Source organism: Lottia gigantea (assembly GCF_000327385.1).
Source record: "Lottia gigantea unplaced genomic scaffold LOTGIsca_52, whole genome shotgun sequence".
NCBI classification, from domain to species: domain Eukaryota; kingdom Metazoa; phylum Mollusca; class Gastropoda; family Lottiidae; genus Lottia; species Lottia gigantea.
The window spans coordinates 1,404,418-1,429,318 of NW_008709781.1; the positions used below are offsets into that span (position 1 = coordinate 1,404,418).

A 24,901-nucleotide genomic window follows, 5' to 3' on the forward strand; every position below is an offset into this window, starting at 1 on the left:
TAAAAAAATTAGCAGCAGTAAATTTCCAGTTGCCTCAACTTGTATCGATATTTCAGAACTCTACTCACACTCTACTCGTACTTACAGTTTACATTGTAATCTAAAAAAAGATATATACCAAGGTAGAAAACTGCTGAAGTTCATTTCAACCAATCACAGAATCATGCAGAATCTACATCTATATATTGACAATGAATTGTGGGATAGGGAAACTCAGAATTAAGCGTTATGACCAATGAGATAAGACTGCCAATACTCGCTTGTAAGAGTGATTCCGATTGGCAAGAGAATTGTGCATGATTGTCTGCTGTAAATAGGTTGATACGTCACCAGTATGTGACCTTAGTATAAATCTTGTGGGATCACAATGGAGACCGACAACAACAAAAACAAAATTGTAATCTAATTTTAATTAAATTGACACACACCTGCAATAATGGCAAACATCCATTCACTGTAGATCCACATGCCTATAGCTACTCTCACTTTCAAGCAGGTATAAAAACCTACAAAAATTGCCTATTGGCTGTGTGGATGAAGCATGTACACCATAACCTGGTAGAATTGATAACATGGACCAAACATTATGACACCAATTGTATGTAATTTATCTGTGTTCAATCATAGAATTTTATTAGTCTTTTGTAGTTTTCAAGTACTTTATCTCATTTTAACACATTTTCTGTTAGATAATTAGATTGATGTAATTTAAGAGGTATTGATGAAATACATGTCCACCCTCCACTTGATATTATATACTATCAATGCAGATTATCACTGTCTTTTATTGTATAGTGGTATATTAAAAAGTTTATACTATCATATAAGTCTTGTGCAAATATCATTAAAGTGTAAATTTTAATGATTGAAATTATAGATGGTGATATCTGAAGGTTATTAGTTATATATGATTCTGTTCACAGAAATTTCTTTCAGAGATGATTAGGGGCTAGTTTTGAATCTGTTGGGTTACCTTTTATCTGTTTTAGGTAAAAAGCAAGAATCTAAGGAGATATAAACATATCTAGGTAATGCAGTTTTCATTGAAATTATAATTTACATCTAAAGTAAAGAAAAAAAAGTAAACCATTTCATTGATGCAGGATAGTGTGATAAAAATACAGAGACATATTGCATATATAGAATTCACTCTGATTTGATATTTAGATTTCAAATTAAACCATCAGGATTCTGTTATCAAAAAGTAACCATAAATCTCTTGATCTGACCAATCAGAGCTAGAGGTCTTAGTACTGTATGTTCACAATTATTTTGAGATATTCCTGAGTACTAACATTGGACTTACTTATATTAATCTGGAATAACACAAATACAAACTGTCTCAACTTTTATATAGACTGCAATTGGTAAGATGTAATGGTAAAAGTTTCAAAAAATAGATAAGAGTATTTCTAAAAGTGAATAAAGTAAAAATTTGTTTTTTTATGAGATATATATAGTACTGTGTCTAATTCTATATTTTTCTTTGTTTATTTTAAGTAATAAAAACAGTGGTATTATGAGAAAAGTATAACAGTTAGTTTTATTATTGTAACCCTTCACTCACGGTGAGGGAGTTTTATTTACGTTTATCATTGTAAATATAACAATTTGGGTGGAAAACTTTTTGTTTAACATGCATGCTAAATGTGATTTGTGGTAAAAACTGTAACCTTTTAAAGAAAGTGGTTAGAGTTAAAAGTATTTGTAGATGATGTCAATATTTGTATTTTGAATTAATGTGAATGATTGTTACTTGTTGTTTTTTGCTTCACTAGCTCAACTTAAATACTAATCAAATACAGGAAATAGTCCAGAAAATGCAATTTGTTTAAATGAATGGAATTCTGCAGTTGAGATAAATTTAGTGTTTTAACGTACTATTTGAATGTTTGTAGAAGGACAAATTTTCTAAATTGTGGACTTGATTCTTTCATAGAGTTTTATTTGATAAGAATATTGGTTTAAGTTGTCTGAGTAATAATAGTCTAATGTAACAATGAGTGCAGTATGTTGCAGATTTAAATTATTTTTGTGGTTTGAGTTGTGAAATTTGTAGGACGTAGAGCTGCTTGAACATTTTGACCCAAGATGATACAACTTTCTATGCAGGGATGCAGTTTATAACAGATCAAGGATAATGATTTAATCTTCTGCCCAAGGCTTTAATCCACTAGAGATTAACTTGATCAACATCTGCTGTTGACTGATGAATATAGTACAAGTGGATTATCAGTTGACTCCACGTTTTAAGATATTTTAAAACTGTGTTTTTAACTTGTAGGTTGTATTATCAAGTCAACCATCCAAAGCATATAATGCTTTTATTCAAGAACTAAGTGATAATCAAGGTCCAGTTGTGGTCTTTTTAGAAGAACTTGGTGAAAAGTAAGTTATTTTTTTATAATCCTGTATATTTTCTAAGGTGTAGCATTCTTGTACATTTCAAATTTGTTGTCAGCAATGAGAAGAAAAGCTTATAGTATATCTAATATCTTTCTATTCTTTATTCGTGTTACAAACTTGTATCCCTGTTATGGGTAGACCGAGACACCTACCTCTATTCTGTTTGACAGTTGTCAGCTGGTGTAGAGATTGTAGTGATATTTTGCATGTTCAAAGGTTTGATGGACCTATTCATTTAAATCATTAAGTTCAATAATACCATCATTATCCCCTAAACCATTTATGTCACGTCTGTGGTTATATCAAAGTTTGTTTTAAGGAACTAATCTCTCGCCATCCATTTAAGACTGAGTGCAGTACCAAAAATCTGAGGGTTACAGGGTCTAGTGATACTAACACTAAGCCAAAGCAACAAAAACACATCAGAGGTGTGAAAAATATCCATAAAAAAGAACCTTCTTTTTCTGTCTCTTCTCCAGCCGACAACTGTCAAAATAGCTTAACAGAGGCTGGAATAAAGGGAGATGTTTTTGACTATGTTTTTGTGAAATCTTGAGGTTTGAATATTTTTAGTCAAGATGTTATGACCTATTGAGGTGACAATAGCCTATTGTGTTGACGATGAAACCTGTGAAAAAAAAAATTTTGAGTTACAGTGACTCAATGAATTAGATCCTGCTCGCAAGCATAAAGTCCAGGGTTAACAGTTTCCCTCAATGATACAGGTGGAGGGGCTGACATGGAAAAAGCACCTAGTTGTTTGAATGGGAATATAAACTAAGGTTTGGTGTGCTACAGACTAAAGATTCTACAACAGATGATAATGCCGCTGTTCTGGCAAATTTCTCTTATTGCACACTGCAATGCTTTGTCTGTTTTCATTAGTCAAATAAGATTAAGAAGAGTAGAACTTAAAGCTTCATTCAATTCATTTTCAAAGCGAAAATAGAACTTTGCTAGTGATCATTAGCTACAGACCATCAACTTCCAAAGGGATGATCTAGAATAATTCAGCTTATTCAAGTTCGTAGAGCTGAAATAGAAATGAATAATCCAGGATAAGATCAATACCCCAAATTTTGGTCAACAGATACATGGAGAAAGAATCCTCTTAAGAATATCAATGTTTCTTTCTATGACCATGTGTTAACGTGTATTACTTCTAGTTGACATAACAAAATCATACTAGTGTGAGTTTTATAGATTGACCAGTAAATCTGGGTGAATTAGTTAATGTGCTTACAAAATACTCCTTTACTTTGATCTTTATCACTATTATTCTTTACCTCTTATAGTCACCATATAGTCTTCGCTTCACTGACTGAAGGTTTATATTGGTAAGCTACTTCTCATAGGTGTGATAATAGTTGAGGATTAAAAACCTGGGGAAAGTCAATAGCGAGTTTGAATTTATTTTAATACTTCTTAAAGAAATTACTTAAAAAATCATTATAAAACTGGCTTATTGCAAGTTAAAAGACAAATTCTCAAAATGTCTACTATAAATATAAGTCTGTAATTGTGGTGTATTGATAGTTGTAAATATCAACTTTGATTTGAAAAGACTTGGATATCAATACAAATGAGATAAAAATAAAATTAAGATTACGTAGCTACTTTAGGTGAACGTGAAAGAGTTGTACATTTCTTCTAACATTTTGTGAGACCGCCTTTTTTTTCTATTATATGCCCACATGAAATGGGTCAAAATTTGTTTGTGGACACAATAGAGACTACAGTTTTCAACTGATTTTAATGAAATTTCATGTGATCATTAATATTGATGAGATCAAGGTCAAGTTCAAATTTGATGATATTTCGATGAACATTCTTCCAGTTATTGCCCTTAACGCGTCAAAATTTGTTTATGAACACATTAGAGACTACAGTTGTCAATGGATTTTAATGAAACATGGTGTGATCATGTATATTGATGCGATAATTTGGGTTATTGATATTGTTATTTAAGAATTCGGTGGAATTTCCCAGTATAAATAAATGGCAGTAAATATATATATCATTGAATTCAAACTATTAAAATTTCTTTAATATGACAAAATTCATACTGTAGTCACTAAAGACTTTTATCATTTCTGACAGCTGCCAGTGGGTGTATGTTAATTTGCCTGGCAAGCAATCTTTTGCCCTTGATATAAGAGCTGTGTAATTTAATGATTTGATGTATTTGGGTTATTGATATTGATTTTAAAAAATTTTATGGAATTACTCAGCATAAATAACTGGCAGTAAATATATATATCATTGAATTCAAACTCATAAAGTTTTCTTTAATATGATAACATTCGTACTTTAGTCACTAAAGCCTTTTTTTATCATTTCTGACAGCTGCCAATGAGCATATGTTATCTTGCCTGGCAAGCTATCTTTACACTCAGAATTTGATCAAGTTTTATTGCTTCTTCATGATCGATGAATTAGCATGTTGAATTAGCAAGACTTATAAGTAATATTGACAGTGTATTTTGTTTTGATTGTTGAAACCAATGTAACTTGAAAAGAAAGGCTAGTTTCTTAAAGATACAAGTAAACAAAGTGAGAATTGCCACATCAGGCTTTATGTTTATACTGGACTATTCAACATAATAAAACCTCAATGTCATCTGCTTTAAGTAAACAAAATGTGCACAAACTAGAAGATTATTTGTCCACAATTTAGTTTTAAAAACTCCAGTCCTGACATGGACAAAAGATGGAAGTGAAACATTTGAATAAAACTGATATGATTGATATTTGTTAAATGTTGATAATGATATTAACAATATCTCGAAAATCAACATTTCAACATGGATAATTTTTCACATTATATTTAACATCAATTTTCACCTCTATGTCTGATGTATTGAGAAGTTTCCAATTTCGTCTGATTAAGAAATTGAAGAAAACGTGGTTGATGTATTGTTGCTGCATCCTATTTGATAACACGACACACCTTGAAAGCGATATTCTGTAGCCCTCCAAAATCACACAAAAAAAAAAAAAATCCTTTGTGAAATAAGTACAACAAAATTTAATTGGTTCTTGAAAGAAGTTTTAGCACAATGGGTCAAATTATTTTTAATTCAAGTTTCTGAGTTAGTGTAATAATGCTATAAATTGACTTGATAATCTCAATATAGTGGAATCTTCTGACCAAGTTTTACTCATAGCTTTTAATTAGAATTTTTCATCAGTGATTTGATGTCATATCATCCTTGATGTTAGTCAGAAGTGCTTGTAAATGGAAAGCATTTGGTTGTTTAATTTGGAAACTAAATCTAAACCATTGAGTGTTGCTGGAAATAAATATAGCTCATAGGAAGGAAGACATGTAGGTTAGTTTGGTTTAAAGAAATTGTAAAGATGTTTTCTAATTTTTTGAGTGTATACTGATTGCATCAGTTTTGTCCATTCCAATTTTTATTGAGTCGAATGTGGTTCGTGCAATTCCACAAAAAATAAGTGTTTGATGAAGTCACACACTGCAAAATATGCTTTATAACATATGGCCCTTCACGATTAGTGATTTCATCAAACACTTACTTTTAGTGGAATTGCAGGAACTACAGAAATCTGATATTAAATTGGAATGGTGCAAATTGATGCAATAAGTGTTCCCAATATACATACAAAATTTAGAAAACCTCTTTATAATCCCTTTAAAGACGGTTACCGTAGTTATTCTTTTAAAGATATACCAATGAATTTAAGAAATACAGGGATATAGACACACTCCCATTCAGATTAGATTTTTCAATATTAGTTGTTATTCCTCACTGTTATTTACATAAACTTTGTTAGCTTGATATAATATTGTAAAATTGCTTTATAACCTATAGGTATTGCTTTGTTATAGTCTGTAATTGGTTTAAAGTTGTGATAGTCTTAATATATATTAAGGTGCTGCTAGTATTGACACTATCAGTCCAATGTTTTAATTATATCATATTGCAATAACATAAGAACTGTTAAAATGTTATATTAAAAGGGTGATCATAGGGTGAGTTTGAATGACAGTTATGACTAGTTCAATGCCATAAAATATTTGATTTAGGAATTATACAGTTGTGAGTAGGAATTTGATTCATAGGATTCATTCAGTAATTCTGGACACCTGAGATTTATTGAAGAATTGATTATTATTATATTAAAATAGTAATGTAATATTAACATTCATCAAAGATGAAAGTGGCTGACATTAGAATAAGGCCCAGTTTTCAACAGTTCAAATCAGGTGTTCTCTTATCTTACTCTTAATCTGATGTTTGTCATAAACACACTAGAAGGCACAATGACGATTCTGACAAAAATCTATGTAATTGTTTCACCCAAGGATGAATCCTATAAAAAATGAAATCTAAATATATATATGTTTTGTGAACTCTTTTTATGATATCAAGATTATTTATTATAACTCTAGATTAAGTTCTATTGAAATTCTAAATGGTTTAAAAAGAAGTGTGTTACTAAGGGTTAGACATTTCATGATGGTGGTGGTCTTTCTACCAAATATCCTACAAAACAGTTCCTGGTAATCTATTTGAAATTTCCTTTCAGACGAACAGTACCATATATAAGTCTTCGTCATTTTCCAGCTTCTAGAAACGGTAAGATTCCCCTCTCAGTTTGGTCAATCAAATCTAATTGTATCTAGAAATCTAGATTATAAGGCAATTCCAGTCATACTTAAGGAAAAATTGTCATTGGCAAGATCCATCTGAAGTTTAAAATTGACACTGAATGTTAATGAAATACGAACCAAATTTAACTTGATTAACCAAACTGAAATTTGGTATGATAGATTGCTAATCAATTTTTTAATATAAATTGAACCCTGGCGTGTCCGTGGAGGCGCTAATGCTTTGAACTCTCTTAACGCTTTGCGGTCTGATGGAATTGCTATGTTCATTTGTGCTCGTGACATACTGAACCTCGCTGAACTTTCCTGACTTGTGAGTTCTCACCTCACAATATTATTCAATTGGATATTTTCTCTCAAAGTTACTATAGGAAAATGATATATGATTTATCATCTTTGATATAGAACAAAGATTGACACTAGTATGGTCTAACAGATATAGGACTAGAGAGATATTGATTATTTTATTAAATAACTTGATTTAATGACGTAAACTATTCAAAATGATTTATATTCAATATAAATAACCTATAGCAAATATTGCTGTATTTTTAGGCTGTCAGTATTCTTTATCAGACGGTGGTAAGTATAAGAATTTAATTATGCTCTATTTATCTGTGTCTAGATCTATCTGTGTTTTATTTTAGAATTATGAAATATCACACCAATATATTACGTCTGCACCTAATGTGTAATCTTGCTGTTGCTAGAAAAGTTGCTAGAATTTTTTTGTGTAGTATGAATTTGATTAGCGCTAAACAACAATGGTTTTTGTTTTGTATTCTTTTATTGAATATTTTGACAAATAGATTCCCACTACCCCTCTCTGTATATTTGTTTTCTAAATCTAAATAGACCATTTTCAATATTATCTACCATGTGCAAGTAAAAATTTATCAAAATGTACGATCCATTGGTATTGCAACTTCCATGTCAGTGTATTTCTTCTTTAAGATGTGCAGAAAAGCTACAAATCATTTGTGTTTGTTTATCAGTCTTAGATGTGCATTACTACTTTTATGTCGAACTGAAGTTGTCTGGACTTACAACAACAAACTAAAAGCCCTTGAGAAAATAATCACCTCAAATCGTGCCTTTATATGTGTATTTTCATTTAAAAATGTTAAGAGTATCTTCAATTGTTAGAATTAAGTTCTCTTCAAGGTTACTCTACTCTACAATGAAAACAGTTTATTTCATTTAAGGATTGTTTTCCCTTTCTTTATCATGTTTTTTTTTCTAACTGTATTTAGAGAAGACAGATTTGTCAATAAAAAATGAAAGATGAGTGGACCAAGGTTCACCTTTCTAAACTTTTAAACATGTACTTAACTTTCTCTTGTTAGAGAAGTAACTCATATTAACACAAACTTGAGAAAGTTTCAACAAGAATTAAATTTGTATGTGATATAAGTCTGTAATCTATGTGATATCGGTCTAGTCTTTAGTCTTGTATTTAATCATCCTTTGAAATGCAATGAAATAAGAGTTTGTGGTCAAATATTGCTTGTCAGAAGTTTACTTTTCCTGGCACAATTTTGCAGTCACATTGTCTGTCTTGATTGGCACAGTGGGGCATTTTGGGGAGTTGATTTGATTCTTGAATATTATGTAAATAGTCTTCAGAAGCACTAGAAATGTAGGAAAAATGCAATATTCCTTTAAAAGATATCTCCAACTAGGAATTTCTTTTCCTATAGATGTCTTTTCTTTTTACACTCAAAACACTGTAGAAGGCACAACTCTTGACGGAGTCTTATTATACTTGGTGTTTGTTATCACCCAAGGATAAACCCATTTGAAATCAGAAAAATAAAAAAAAATATTTACCTTGTTCTCAAAAATGCATTGTAGTTCCTTAACACTTTAGAAGGTACAATTCTCCATGGATTTTAAAGAAACTTGGTGTGAGTGTTTGTAAACACTGAATGATAAACCCTATCAAAAATCAAAATTATTTTATGAGTAATTGCCCTTGTTCTTGGAAACGCATTTAATTTTTAGCTTGTAAGCATTTTGACAAAACTTATTTTTTTGTGAGTTTTTGAGCTCAAAGTTGAAAATGCGTTCAATTTTAGCTCGTAAACACTTGATTTATGCTGTATTTTGACAAAACATGGTAATATTATTCACTATCACCCCAAAAAGTTCAAAAGAAGTGTATGACTGAAGGTTGAATATTTCATACTGGTGATTGTTACTGTACTGCTAAATAATTTTATTCAAAATCAAAGCTGCCAGTGGGGTTTATTTCCTTGTCTGGAAAGCTATTTTGATTAGATTTTGGAAATAATAGTATGTGTCAACCTATAGAATATATTATTAGGGTTATATAAGGTCCTATTCTATATAGTAAAACAATTCAAGCCTTATATTCAATTTGAATGAAAGAATTTGATTAACTATGAATCCCTCACATTATATTAATGGGAGTGTCCTTTAAATATAATTTCTTTTCCCATTAAAATTAACGTAAGCAAGTCAAGAGGATGAAACTTGTTGAACTATTAAATTATTTTGCTCCTTTCATGTATTTTACTCAAATAAATGTCATAGTTGTAAACTTTATTGACGTATCTAAAACCTTTACAATTTGTGATGTATTGAAATGTTGGGGTGTTTTGTCCAAAAATCTGATTAATCTGAATTAATTTACACGGCATTACATTGATCAATTAATAACTTTCACGTTGATTTCTCAATTTTTGAACCGAAAAATCTTTTATTTTAAATTAATTTTAAATATTGCCCTCATTGTACTCATAAAACTTTAAAAAAAGGAAATATTCAGTTTCTTTATATGTTAATTTGATATTCTCACGACCTGCACAACCTCAGTCATTATTTTATCTGCATCTGAATGACGTGGAAGCAAGCAGAAAGTTTGTCTATTAGTTTGATTGAGTGATAGATCAGTTTTAATCTATATGTTTGTATATTATAGGTTATATACCATATATTGATAGGAAGAAAAATAAAAAGAAGGTAAGTTAATCAGATTTTTATCTTAAAGGAAAAGATGCACCATTTTGGGGAGTTGATATAATATATGTAAATAGTCTTTAGAAGTACTAGAAATGTACAAAAAGTGCATAACTCCTTTAAAAAATACTTCAAACTAGGAATTATACTCATTATTTCTATATATGTCTTTTAAAATCAGAGTATCTTAAAATGAGTCGTCATTTTAACATTCAAACCGGATAACTCTGCACACACAAGGATTTGAAGGCTCAAATTTCAACGGTGACCTGTGAACACTATTACTGATTAGCTTAGCCTAAATTATGATTGGTCAAAATAAATGGCGCATCTGTCCTTTTAACAGAAATATTATTGTTGCTAAATTGATGTTCATTGTACCATTTTTATGGTCAGCAGATAAGCCTTTGAAATGCTATTAACAGAAGTATATTTTGATTTCTTAAAACCTGTTAATAATTAAGGAATAATGAATCGTAGAAATGATTCTCTAATGAATGATTTTGTGAAAAAGTGAATGTGCCACAAATAACATTAAAATAAATTGAGACATTATAAATTAAGTCATTTTTCACTTCAGAGCAGAATTAAGATGTAATCTACTAAATTGTTATACATTTTTCTACATAATTTTACTTTCAAATGGATGACTTTCTATTGAGGATCCAAGTAGGATTATATTATTTTTTGTGTAGGAGAGAAATAAGAATAGTATAAACATAACATCTAAAGATCTAAAATCTAACTGATAAACTGTACCTTCAGGCATTTTATTATCTACTGATTTAATCATGACAGGATTATAGATAATCTCCTGGTCTTTAAACAAAAAATAACTACAATCAGAATCTTCAAGATGTTGGTCAAGATATCATGTCATCTTATAATAGTTTATGTAATATTATATTTCAAACAGAATGATAAACCCTGAATTCTAAGTGATGAATTTTGCTGTCATCTTGTATCAGACCAAATTGAAAGTTGACATTGAGGTTGGCAATTGAAAGCATTTGTCATGCATTTCGACATTTTGAGTCGAAGATAATTGCATTCATACCTGAGACAGAAATTAATTTGCTACCAACAGTGTTTTTCCTCTGCCCTAAAAAAAATGTTGGAACTAAACATTCCATGGATGTATTGACGTGTATGCCTACCTTCAATAGTTGTTGATACCTTAATGATGAAATTCTTATAACCAGACAAAGATAAGAGATTAACTTTTGATATAATTAACAGAACTTGGATCATGTTGTTACTTCATGCTAAGCAATCTTCAGAAAAATGTATACATGAGAATAAGTTCTACTTGTTCAACTTTTGTAGGGATGTAGGCAGAAAATAGGTCAGTTGTCTGAAGATTGCATAGTGTGTAACTCTGAGTAACAACATGATTCTGTTATAATATTTCTATATTGCTCTACAATTGATGTATTGATCACTATTTTAACAGTAAAAATATTTTATTATTGTAATTAACAAAGAATAGTAGAATTATGAGATAGGTTGATTATAAGGTTTTATAAGAGAAACTCTCTTTTAGAAGCACTGGCCTAGGTCACAAGTAGGGACCGTGAATTTCATCATTGGAATACATCAATTTGATACAAAATTACCTACTTCTGGAGAGATTTACAAGATAAACAAATAATTCAGAAATGCAAAGCGATTTGTCTCAGGGAGTTAATGAAAGGGGATGTAATCTACCATTGACAGTTCAGTATAATACCGATTGCCTTCCACTATTCATCTTGTGCTTGATTTGAAATTTTGTAAGAAAAAAGATATAAAAGCTTGTACTTATAGTTAATAGCTTGCTGTATGTGTCAAATTTAAATGTCTATTGAATCTATTACAAGAATATCTGAATGAACATGTTTTTTCTATTAAAAAAAAAGAAAATTGAAAGGGTCAGGTTAAGACCTCAAAATTGAAAGGTTTCAATAGTTTCATTCCTAAATAACGGTCTGGAAACCTGCACTTTCCTTATTTTAGCAGATAAACAGTTAGAGGGGAAATCCTCATCCTTATTGAGTCAAGCATCATCATTGCCATATAGATAACATTACAATTTTAACCAATAATCCTTAAATGGCTTAATAGAAGAATATGTTACAAATAAATAAGATAATTAATATGGATATTAATATTCATTAAATCATTTCAATATGGTCATCAGGAATATAATGAATGAAAGAAACAGAAAATAGTGTAATAATTTTAGTAATACCTTACTCTGAGTACTTACTTTGTCCATTACACTATGTCTTAAATTTTATGTGCATACATCAAATCATAATATTTGAAAAAAAATAATGGTTATCATATGACTGCATATTATTTTAAATGGTAGAAGAACTATACTTAGAAAGAAGATACAGGTGGCTAGAAAATCAAATATTTGACACTATATCTTTATGTTTTGATAAAAAGTCATTTCAGTACCTAAACTAATAATAGTGTTAGGATTTAAAGTTGTTAGTTTAGTAAAAATCAATTCTTTTATTCTTATATTAAATCATATTCAAGTAGGTAGTCCTATATTTTGAAGCTTTTGAAGCAAATGTTGTTTTCATACCAACCAATATAAACACTAAATAACATGTCTGTCAACAAAGGGAAAAAATAATATTTGATTGAATTGATTATGAGAATATTAGAAAATAAACTTATTATTGTTTTCATAACGACTGGGTAACTCCCTTAGGACATTTACAATGTGTTCAATAAGATGTTAAAGATTTGTATTTTACCTTACACTATTCTGTTTGATTAACCTCTTTAGATTTCTTGGGTGAAATGAGGCATGGCCGATTGCTCTTAGGCATTCAGATGCTATCATGTATAGATTGTAACCAATTCTTTTGACATCTTAGTTTGTAACTTAATCATAAATACTAGTAAAATACTAGTAAACTGACTGCACAGTCTGATATGATTTTTAAAGAGTGACCATTGAAATATAACTTTAATATGAAATGTGTGAGATTTTGACTGAATATTCTATGTGAGTGTAGAGATTGCTAGAGGATTTAATGTTATTTTCTAGTCTGTTATGCTGATAACTGATTCTAATTCTCAACAGAATAATTATCAGAATAACTACCATAATAATCGACGGTATTCATCACCACGTCACTGGATTCAGTCTGGGTAAGTTGATATACTTATTTTCCTTTTATCTGCATGCCTATTGAATTATGGTTTTGGAACACAAGTTAAGAACTAATGTCAGGCAGGAAAATTGTTGAATTTGAAATTCTTTCCTAGTTATGTGAAATTACTGCAATAAATTATGTTATTGAATAAAACTCAATATCAGTGTAATAATGTTAAGTAAAATTTGTCGGTGTAAGTCGACTTTTTTTCAAACCAGATTTTTCCTTATTATTTTTGTTGCTTCTGTGTCTTTTGGTTTTGGAATGCAAAGAACATTTAGTTAAGAACTGGTGCCAATTTAAAAACTTGGCATTAGGAAAAATTATTCCAGTATCTTCAATAATATACCATAATATATCATGATATCATAGACATCAGTGTAAAAAAAAAATAATACATAAATTTGTCAGTTTTATTGAAATGCAGTCTTGTGCATCGTTTGTTGTTCCCCTTATTAAATGGATTTATGGAAACTGCTATGATGGCTTTTTTCATATCATTCATTGTGAAACTTGACTATAGTACAAAGACATTTACACTACCTAAAGAGTTTTGAATGGTTACCACCTTACTCTATTTTAGTGTTAAAACTATGCAGCTTCCAACACATCAAATAGATTATAATACATCAGTTAATTTAGATGTTTCTAATACACAATATTGTCCTGTCACCACTCCACCAACTATAATGACTAATACTGGTCTACCAGTCACCAACCCTCCCGCTTACTATATGCCAGTTTTAAATGTTCCCTACCCTCCTAACCTGGGACAGGTCAACTTAAGTCAAGATCCTTATGGCAAAGACCTACCCCAAGGTAACAGTTTCTCAACTTTTATTTTCTTTGCTTAATTTGGTTAGTTTTGGTGGTATTGGTCTTGTTATTGTAAATGGTTAAATGGAAATACCCTAATAACATTATTGACAATAATGACTCAGAAATCTCGAGAAAGAAAGTGATGGCATGCCCTGCCACATTAACATGCTTCCCACTGTAATAGATGGAGTCCAAATATGAACAATTAAGAAATGAAGGCTTCTATTGGAATATATGGTTTAAATTATTGCCATCACTCAATGCTGCATTATATTCATGTAGTAATGGTTGAATGATTCAAGAATAATGATAACTGATTGAAATGATTTTGTTGAATTTAAATATAAATTGAAATCTTAGTTAATTAAATATTGAAGAAAATTATCAAGGAATTATTTTGGTAAACTATACATTATTCATTGAAATTATTTATTGTATATAAAAGTCCAGTGTCCAAAATTTTATTTAGAACTGACCTCTTAGCTTTCAAAACTTTTATATCATTATTGACTTAAACCAATTATCAATTGTGCTACATAAACTATTAAATAGTGATTAAAGGTAAATATGTCAGAATGTTTATGGGCTTTTCATTTTTTGATGCAGGATGATGAGGATATTGGCTTGTATGCAATTGAATAATTCATTCAACTAAAAATCCCAATATTTTCTTTTTATATATTCTTTTATTTTTCTTTACAGATGTGAATACTCTCAGATACTTTTATAATTTTGGTGTAGAGGTAAGCTTTCTTTTTTATTCATCACACTGTCAGCTTTGAATTTATGAAAAACGAAGAAACAGTAAAGCTTGACATGTACTTTTTATACGCACACATGAAATGGGAGGTGTTTATTGTCGTCACCCATGTCCGTCCCTCTGTCAATTGCTCTTAAATGCTCAAAGAAGGCACTGATTTTGACGAAACTTGGTATTCTTGTTTGTTATCACCCAAGGATTAACTCTATTGAAAATCAGAAAAAATCAAAAAATATTTAGTATGAGTTACTGTCCTTGATCTTGAAATGCTTGTAAACACACTAGACGGTGCAAATCTTGTATGATTTTGATGAAACTCGGTGTGAGTATTTCTAACCACCCATTTAAAATAAAAAAATAATTAGTCTGAGTTTTCATCCTTGTTCTTGAAAACACGTTCAATTTTTAACCCGAAAACACTCTAGAAGATGAAATTTGTGATAGATTTCGACGAAACTTGGTGTGGTTGTTTGTAAATCACCCAACCATGAACTTAATTGAACATCAGAAAAATCAAAAAATATCTAGTACGTATTATTGCCCTTGTTCTTAAAAGTTTTTAGCCTTCGTAATTTGGAGAAATTGTTATCATCCATGGATGAACCCTATTTTTAGCTCATAAGCTTGATTCTTGCTGGATTTTGACAAAACCTGGTAATATTAAGCAGTATCTCCCCAAAATGTTCAAGTGATGTGTATGTCTGAAGGTTGAATATTTCATACTGGTAATTGTTACTGTACTGCCAAATATTTTTATTTAAAATCGAAGCTGCCAGTGGGCATATATTACCTTGCATGCTGTCTTACTATTTTGAAGATTTTGACCTGACAAGATTCTGGATTTACTTTGAACACATTTACATTTTTTGATGGAATTATAACTTGAGTATTTATTTTACTTTATGAAAAAAAAAACCAGAAATTAATTGACATCTGCAGTTCTATATTTCTTTATAATCTAAGTACTAAAGCTAATAGGTTAAAATTTTCTACGTTTTCTTCACAATATGTATTTTTTAAATATCTGGGTGGGTCCATCTTTATTTAGAATGAAATTTGTGAGAAAATGATTTAAAATGTTACAAATGGTAAGGGCTACCCTCCCTTTATGAGGTTATTTTGGGAGATGAATTGGGTTTTTCTTCCTTTTGAAATTTGTATTGTCATGTGATGAAAACTGTCTATTGGAAATGGTTGAATGATATTCATTGTACACCCATAGCTAGGTATATTCAAACTGGTGTATGATATTATAGAAAATGATTTTTTAAAAATATTTGTTTATCTGAACGATAAGTATGAGAAATTTTCTATTCAGGCCTCAGTGAACAATATAGGTGTAAATCAAGGGGTAAGTTATCCACATCTTGTCTTAATGCTTAATGGTGGCAGAGCTATTTATTCCTTAACATTAACTTTTTATTCTTTTGAACATGGTTATATGTCTTATTTGTACTTAATATTTGAGGTGAAGGTCTAATAATTGACTAAAGATCATCCTGTAATTTTAAAATGTTGAAGGCTATGGTTGGCCATTTTTGGAAGTTGATTTTGGTCTAGAATATATGTAAATAGTCTTCAGTAGTACTAAAAATGTATGAAAATGGCATAATTTCATTCAAAAATACCTGAAAGTAGGAATTTCACTTTCTATTTCTATTGATGTCTTCTATATATGACAGAATCTCAAGAAGTAGTTTTAACACTCAAATGTGAATAATTCTGGACATACATGTATTAGAAGCTCAAATTTTTATATTGTGAACACTATTACTGATAAGCTTAGCATACACATTCCTGTTTCTGAGGTACGATTGGTAAAACAGTTGGTAAATTATACTGAATTAGCAGAGCAGTTGATTTACAAATTGGGTTTATATCAAAGCAAATGATTTCACTGAGCAAAATTTAATTGTGGTATGAAGTTATATTTATCAACTCAAAGTAAACAAAATCACTGTTCATCAGAGCATCTTATTTTGAAATTGGGTTTATAGTACAAATAAAATAAGAGCAAGCTTATATATGTTAAGGTGTATATAGCTAATTCTTACATATTTAATCATTTGAGGTGAAGGATTAATAATATGTTTTAGATGGTTTTGGGTATAATGCATAATTGACGGAGTTTTGGTTCAGGAAATAGTGCCGTTTTGGCCAGAGACCTTGTGTGGTGCTACTGTGTACTTGAAGGTCAATCGACACTTCTTGGCTTATTGCTCACTGCATGGTATATTCCTCTTTTAAGGTATAAGGTTCTAAATCCCATTTCATTTCACTGGTTGTAGTTAGTACAGTCTGTTATGTGAATTAATGTGCTAGTATAATATATGATAATTGTTTTATCTCAACCTATTTAGTTTTTATCTCTAGTTAACTATCACTGATTCTAGACATATTGAATATTATTGGAATAAATTATAATAGATTATTAACATTGCAATCAGAATCATGTTCATTTTTATAGTCATTTTTTATTTGACTTACAATGGTTGGTAGATGACAAGTTAACGTCGGCTTCCAGCAGATGCTGATATCATAAACTACAATGAACCATGTTGTTTTTTTATAGGACCACATGAAATGGAGGGGTCGGGGGGTTTGCATATTATTGTCACCCATGTATGTCAACACAGAAGCTGTCCGTCTGTCCATCCACAATTGCTCGTGAACACTCTAGAAGGTACAATTCTTGACAGATTTTGACGATACTTGGTATGATTGTTTTTAATCACCCAAGGAAGAAACCTTTTGAAAATCAGAAAATTCGAATAAAATGATTAGTATGAGTTTAATGCCCTTGTTCTTAAAAAATGTGTTCAATTTTTGTTTTTTTTTCTTGTTCTGTAAAATGCATTCAAGTTTTAGCCTGTAAATACTCTAGAAGGCCCAATTCACGACAGATGTTGACGAAATTTGGTAATACTATTCAGTATCGCCTCAAAAAGTTCAAAAGAAGTGTATGCCATACTGGTAATTGTTACTGTACTATTTTTATTTAAAATCAAAGCTGCGTATATTACCTTGCCTGGCAAGCTATGTTTGCTTTATACCAACAAGCTTACCTTTAATGGACACATGAGAATTTGAGGGGAGGGGTTACTGGTGGAAGTTGAGCACAAATATTTTGCAAAAGTATCAGGGACAATTTTAGAAACAATCATTGGTCAATAAATTGAGGCCTTGTGTGCAGTTGGAAATCGTAGAAGAGTGTACTGATGCCTCTGTCCAGAAAAAATTTTTCCCCTCGTTGCACCCTGCATGGCGCTGCCCATCTACATTAGCCCACATGGTGCAGAAAAGGAGGACGTAAAAATCCATTCATTTCATTTTCTGAGTGCTTCAGCAGATCTGAGGGGCTGACATGGCAAGAGCCTTTAGTCGTTTGGATGGTAGCATGATACAGATTGTGCACATTTAAGATCCTTTGACAGTTGAAAATTGAAAAAGAGAAGGCTAAGGCTGGTGACCTGGCATGGCTTTCCCTGTCTTTATTAGCCCTATTAGGTGCAGAAACATGCAGGACGTAAAACTCCATTCATTTAAAGTTTTTATTTTTTTTTTCTGAGTGGTGCAATAAGGATTTGAAATTGTATTTAAAAGCTGTATAAATATTACTTGAATCTGAGATAAGGATTTTGAAATATGAAGAGGTAGTAGCCTAATGCGAAGTGTGTGATGGATTATTTTAATAGACTAATGTTTTAATTCTACTGCATCTTACTTTGTTTTTATAACAGCCCTTTCTTTAAATATTTATTTTGAAAACCCACAATAGAAACTTGTACAGAAATTTAGACTACTAGTGGCTTTGTTAAAGGGAAGTTCAATCATATAGTAGCTGTGAAGCTACATGAAAAATGTGTTTCATGGATTAAATGTTGATTTTTGTGTCATTTACACTGAATAAAAATTTGAAGAAATTGAAGTGAAATATAGAAATTGCTTGTGAACAGTTTGACTTACATTTTTTGAGATGAGATGATGTATTAGGTTATATTAGGAAGTGTAGAAATCTCTTTTGTTTGATTGTATAGTCAACACTCATGTCTTTGTAAGATTTTAAGGTAACATCTGAGGCCTGTAGAGTACTTTATAAAATGAAAATCAAAGAGTTTCAGTGCCATTTTCCATAGTACTAGAGGATTAAAGATGTAGCCGGTTTTTAGTCGGTGCAATGCCTGTTTTGAAAGTGTTACTGCAAAGATTGTGACAAATAGGCACTTTGAGAATTATTCTTTATGTGCGGTCTGTTCACATTAGCTTGTATGATGTACATTTTTAAAACGTTTTTATACGCCTAGGCCTACATGAAAAGTGCATCTGTAAACATTTCTTGTGAGCACAATAAAATAATCTACTGTTTTCATCTGATTTGAATGAGATTTGAATTTGTTTGTGAACACAATAGAAATTTGTTGCAATCTTGATTAGTTTTTGGATAATTTCAGATTTGATTTTCGATGAACTGGTTTTGAGTCGAGTTTGCCCTTGACTTAAAACGTGTCAAACTTCGATTATTGGAATTGAAAAGATCTTGAGTAGGGAGTTAATTACATTTGCAATGAAGATTTTCTGAATATTGAATAGAAACTTGACAGATTATTCATTAACTAACAAAGCTGCTTTGTGGGCATATATTACCCTAGAATGACAAACTATCTTTCATTTAGTTAGATTTATTAGATGTTAATAATTGCCATACATACTCTAGCTACGTATAAATGTCAATACAGCTGTGATTATAATTTTCTTGATCATATCTATCTGCGAATTTTAGACACATTAAAACAGAACTTGAAAATGTAAATTTTATGTTAAATATTATGTTAATGACAATAATGTTAGTTGTGATTTAAAAGGTTGTAATAGATTGCTAATGTATTCTATTGAACTATTTGTTTATACTTAATGTTTAAAGTTTATATATCATTTGTGTTATTAAATTGGATAGTGTCAGTGTACAATTTTTTTGCAATTTACTTGAGTTGAAAAAAAGATTTCTTAGGAAACAATCTGGATTGTAATTACTGATATTAAGCATATGTTTTATGAAGGAATATTTGTGAATAAAAGTTTTTGATTTGAGGTATGCTGATTTGATTTGGCATGTTGTGTTAATTCATTTCAGTATAGTTGTTAAATAAAACCAATTTATGAAAGAGTCTACACTGATATTTTAAATTTTAAAATGTTAAAACTGAAGGATTGTTTTAGTGAAGAACGACTTGATATATAGATATACTATCAATTTAATTTATTAATTATTGTTGTAAATGCTCATACAATCAGAATTATCAGGAAAGTAAATTCTGATCTATGTTACAATGATGATGTATCTAATAGTAAGAACAATGTAATTTTTCTTACTTAACTGTTTCATTATTGCTGCCTGAATGAATATTTTAGATGTCAATTTTGATTTTAAGTAACTGTTAAGTTTATTGATAATTTCTTCCTTTCATTTCAGTCGTGCAGAATGATGTCCACAGTAATGCAACAACCAACTATGGCCTATCCTCCAACCATGATGCCAGATGGTCAGACACATATGATAATGCCGGCACCAGTAGAACACGGTCAGTTTGTGTCTAGTGATAGTAAATATAACACACATTTTCCCCAACTAAATTCTTCAAATACCAGTGTTCGTAAAAGTGTTACAATTAATGTCAGTTCTGAAACTGTGTCCCCTAATGGTAAAGAATCTAATATTAAAACAGATCAGACTGAATCAAGTGAAACTGTTGCTGATACAGTAGAGGACAATAGCAGAGTAGCAAGTCCAGGTAAACTGGATTCACCTGGTAGTGATAGTGGTCTCGATAGTACAACATCCAGTACTGAGGACCAATCTACCACTTACACTGTAGATACAACAGGTCACAATAAGGTGAAGGGAAAGAAAAAGTATTATATGTATGGTAATTTAAAACTCGTTAAACCTATCAAAGATATTCCACCCAGGTTTCAGATGTTATTAGCTGAAACTAGTGCAGCTAAAGCACGATGTGAAGGTCAACCAATTTATCAACAAGTCCCAGAAAATCACATGATGGAGCATGACATGGAATTAAATGCCAATGCTCGATGCTTTGTTCCCATGCAATCTATGCCTATACCTTCTTGTACTCTTGCTTCTGGTGTTGGTGTTAATACTAACGGGTCTATGGCTTTACCTAATGCATGCTATCCTCCTCCTCCTCCAAATGTCTTGGGTTCTGCTCCTCCTGTCATTAGTCCTAAATCTAACATACAAACTTCTAATACTCATGTTCAACCTAATATAATACCTTCTGTTCAATCATCTGGTGGTGGTACTTGCTATTATATTTATTCTTCTACAGGCTACAGTTCTCTTCCTCCTACTATACCTACACCTACTACTAGTACACCAGCTGGTACTTCACCAGTTACTACAGTTCCTCCTCCACAACCAGTAGTCTATATGATGAATTCACCATACCCTCCCAATCAACCATGTAGCTACCCTACTCTACAACCAGTACATGGCTACGGAATGTGTTCAGCCTCAGCTCAGTAAATCATTGTTTAGATTAGTGGTTTTAATATAGTTAAGCCATTGTAATATTGCTAGATTTGGTGTGAAGAAAAGTATATAGCAAAATGCATGGTTAACCTTTATGAGCATTTGAATAGATTTAGTAAAATGTTCTGTCATGCCATTTTGTAACATAAAACCAAAACTTTGATTTACAGGATAGACTGAAAAGATACGTTCTAGTGTTTTATAAAAATCATAAAAAAACCTAAATGTGTGCCCATCATAAAATCCTATCATTTGTCCTGGTTCTTCAGGGCCGGGTGAAAATTGATGTAGTTTGAATTAATAATTGTTATCAGTAAGTCGTGTGAAAAACCTAATTTTCTTTACACCCTATCTAGAATATTTTAAGTGCTATTATTTATGCTAGTTATTGAGTATCAAAGATTTGTTTTTTTTTTGTATTTTTATCATAATACAAACAACTTTTAATACTAATTTTCATTTAATCTTAAATTCTTAAAACATTTAGTTTTAAGATCTTTTTTCTCAAGCAATTTTTTTTATTCTGACTGATTTTGTGCAGAAAGAAAGTTCAATAAATTTTGATAGTTTGATCATCTTTCAATCGACTATTCATGGCAGTTTTTCAAAAACAGATCCTGTCAGAGTTAACAAGTTAAAATTATTGTATTGAAAACTAAACCAGATTTGTAGTTAAATATTAAGTATTAAGTATCCTGCTGATTCTTGATAATAATTTTGATTATAAAATACAATGCTTAGCCATTTTTGTATTATTGACATGTACAGAAATAGTTGTTCAGAAAGAGAAAAAGGAAGAGTCTTTTATATATTAAAAATCTCAATCTGTAAGTTTTAAACTTGTAGACTGATATTTGTATAATGTAAAATAATAAATCAAAATTCTATAAACATTACATTCATATATTTTTAGGTATATAACCTAAAAATATATGAATGTAATGTTTAATGTAACATCTACAGGCAGTATTCATTATAATAACTTTAGGGTAGATCCCTATCTGTCTCACAAAGATATGTTACTATATAGGTCCAAATTTTCATATATTTTGAGTAATATGTTTATTATATTTTGTTAGTTTATTGATGCGAAGCTACTGCTGTTGAGCATTTGTTTTTCCAGGGTCACATTTAACTTTTAATTTTAAATATATGTCTGATTGATATGTAAATACCTTTACCAAGGTACAGTAAATATTCAGAGCTTCATGCTCTCAAGTTATAATTAAATGTAATTAACAATTTAATTAAAGTGTTGAGAAATATTTGAAAAAATAATTTTCATGTTTCATTGTTTCAGCCCTTATAAATATGATCTTTTTACTCTTTTTTGAAAACTAACTTAGACTTGTCTATGCAAACTTTTCCCTCTAACTGAATGATTTTATTATGATGTTTGTTTTAAGATTATGTAACCTAATTATTATTTGTTATTAATTTTCAGTAGAGTTTAATATCCATTCCATTATCCATGTTTTATTGTTATTTTGTTTAATTTATAGACAATATTCTAATATATTGTATTTTTGTCGTTTAATATTTTCTCATTTTATTCTCCTTATTTATTTTTATTGTTTGAATGTAAATAGATGTGTATGTACCTTCCATTGTTATTTTGAAGTTTATACCTATGACTTTGTGTCATCCATGATAGATATTTCAGTGAATTCAGGTAAGGAGATATGTAAGACACATATTAGTAATGTAGAAATATTAAAACAGAACCCGAAACATGTAACTCACAATATTATGCTGTGCTGTCTTCAGACAACTGATAAGTTATCATACTTCAGTAGAGACCTTGACTGAAATAGGTCAGTTGTCTGAAGATTACAGAGTGTGAAACTGTTTTAATATTTCTAAATCGATCTACAAGTTAAATTAATGTTAATGAATCAGTAATGCCAACAAGAATTGATTATTAGTAACTTCCATTGTGTAGGTTAGATTAAGGCTCTAGTTGAAGTTAACTGAACAGTTATTTTGAAGGTTTCTGGATATGCTCCAATATCTTTGACCTACATTGCCCTCATAGTCTTATATTATTGATCTGTCATTATATTTGTTATTATATAGTCTCTAAATTCTGGCTTCAGATTCTCATAAGATCTTACCATGGAAATTATCATTTGTAGAATTTGTGAATATGGAGATATATTACACTTAACAAAAGTTAATTTTGTGAGGTGACTTTCTGTTAAAGTATATATATATATAAATATATAAATCTATCATGGATGACTGTATGGTTTCTGTTAATAATTTTGAAGTGGATATGAAGATTAGTTGTATTCTGTATAGAATATTGTTATTAGTGAGAAATGGAATGAGTGATATATCGATAGAATTGATTAGAGCAGGAACTCGATAAAACTACTATTAAACACTGTTAAGGATTGTATTGTATTGACATTAAAGGAATAAGTGTGTATAAAGGACACCTTGCAACTTTTATTTTTACCTTTTATCATCTGTGGGTACCATATTTCTAGAAAAAGTTGCCAGATTATAGCATTGTTCAAATGGCATTTTACTATAAACATTTTATAATCTGGTTTTCTGAAACTAGAGGAACCACAGAATTAACAAAGGCTCAATTAGAAGTCATAAGTTTCCATAATACTATCAACAGAATTTGAATTCTTCATAGGAAGACAGTGGCTAGACTACTCTTACTGTGGTCACAAGCATAATATATATACCGAGGTATGATGTAGATAGATTAAAGCTACCATGGTCTTGTTAACAAAAACTGATGTGATATTTTGTTTCCATATTGTTAAATAGTAGTTTGAAAGAAGGATGATGCATGCAAGTATTTGGACCTATTTAAGGTGTAGAGTTTGATATGTGAATAATTTTTTTGATAGAACAATATTTCATTAACAATTTGTTTAGATTAGTAATTACAAATTTATAGAATGATTATCCAATGAAATTTTTGTATTTCTATACATCTATATTTTTGAATCTCTTACAACATTCAATATTTGTTTCTTTCCTTAAGAATTGTCTCAAAATGTAAATATTTTTCTCAAGCCATGCCAATTTGCCTTTTGCAAAAACGTGCCTTAAAATTGGTTTGTTAGTATTGTTTTAGATCATTATATTTTTCTAAACATATATTTTAATATTAATATTCAATCTTTCAATTTGTGAACTTGAATTTAAATAAAAAAATCTAGTTCTAGTTAAGTAGAGTTATTGCTGTACATTTGGGTACAATTTAAACATAAGTTATAAAATATCTGGCTTGTATAGTTTTAACTACCGTATGATTTATTCCACATTGAAAGAAAGAATGGCTGGGAATACTGAATTGTACTCACATGTGCATTAATATCCTTGAACGACTGTTGAAATTTCTTTAATCAAGTTTTTGCTGCATAATGTTTTCTCTATTGAATTGTCTTAGTTTATGATTAGCTATATTGATGAATATTAATTTTAAAAGTTTTTGTGAGATGTTATTTCATGCTATAACTATCTGTTGTCTAGTCATTTACAGTATCAAAATGTCAAAAATTTATCTCTCAATATAAACCAGAATACAACTTTAAAATTTTTGATTGTTAATTTGTTTAGGATGC

General features: G+C 30.1%; 1 protein-coding gene across 1 annotated transcript; it reads left to right on the top strand.

Moving 5' to 3' along the window:
- Nucleotides 1-466: 466 nt before the first annotated feature.
- Nucleotides 467-21,305, top strand: LOTGIDRAFT_165607 (hypothetical protein; the record flags this gene model as incomplete). The annotated part of the gene is made up of 10 exons (XM_009062638.1): nt 467-496; nt 2,285-2,388; nt 6,961-7,010; nt 7,598-7,624; nt 9,987-10,027; nt 13,074-13,177; nt 13,766-14,001; nt 14,704-14,744; nt 16,080-16,112; nt 20,232-21,305. 10 exons carry the CDS (start codon nt 467-469, stop codon nt 21,303-21,305), a joined length of 1,740 nt encoding a protein of 579 aa, XP_009060886.1.
- Between the last annotated feature and the right edge of the window lie 3,596 nt (nt 21,306-24,901).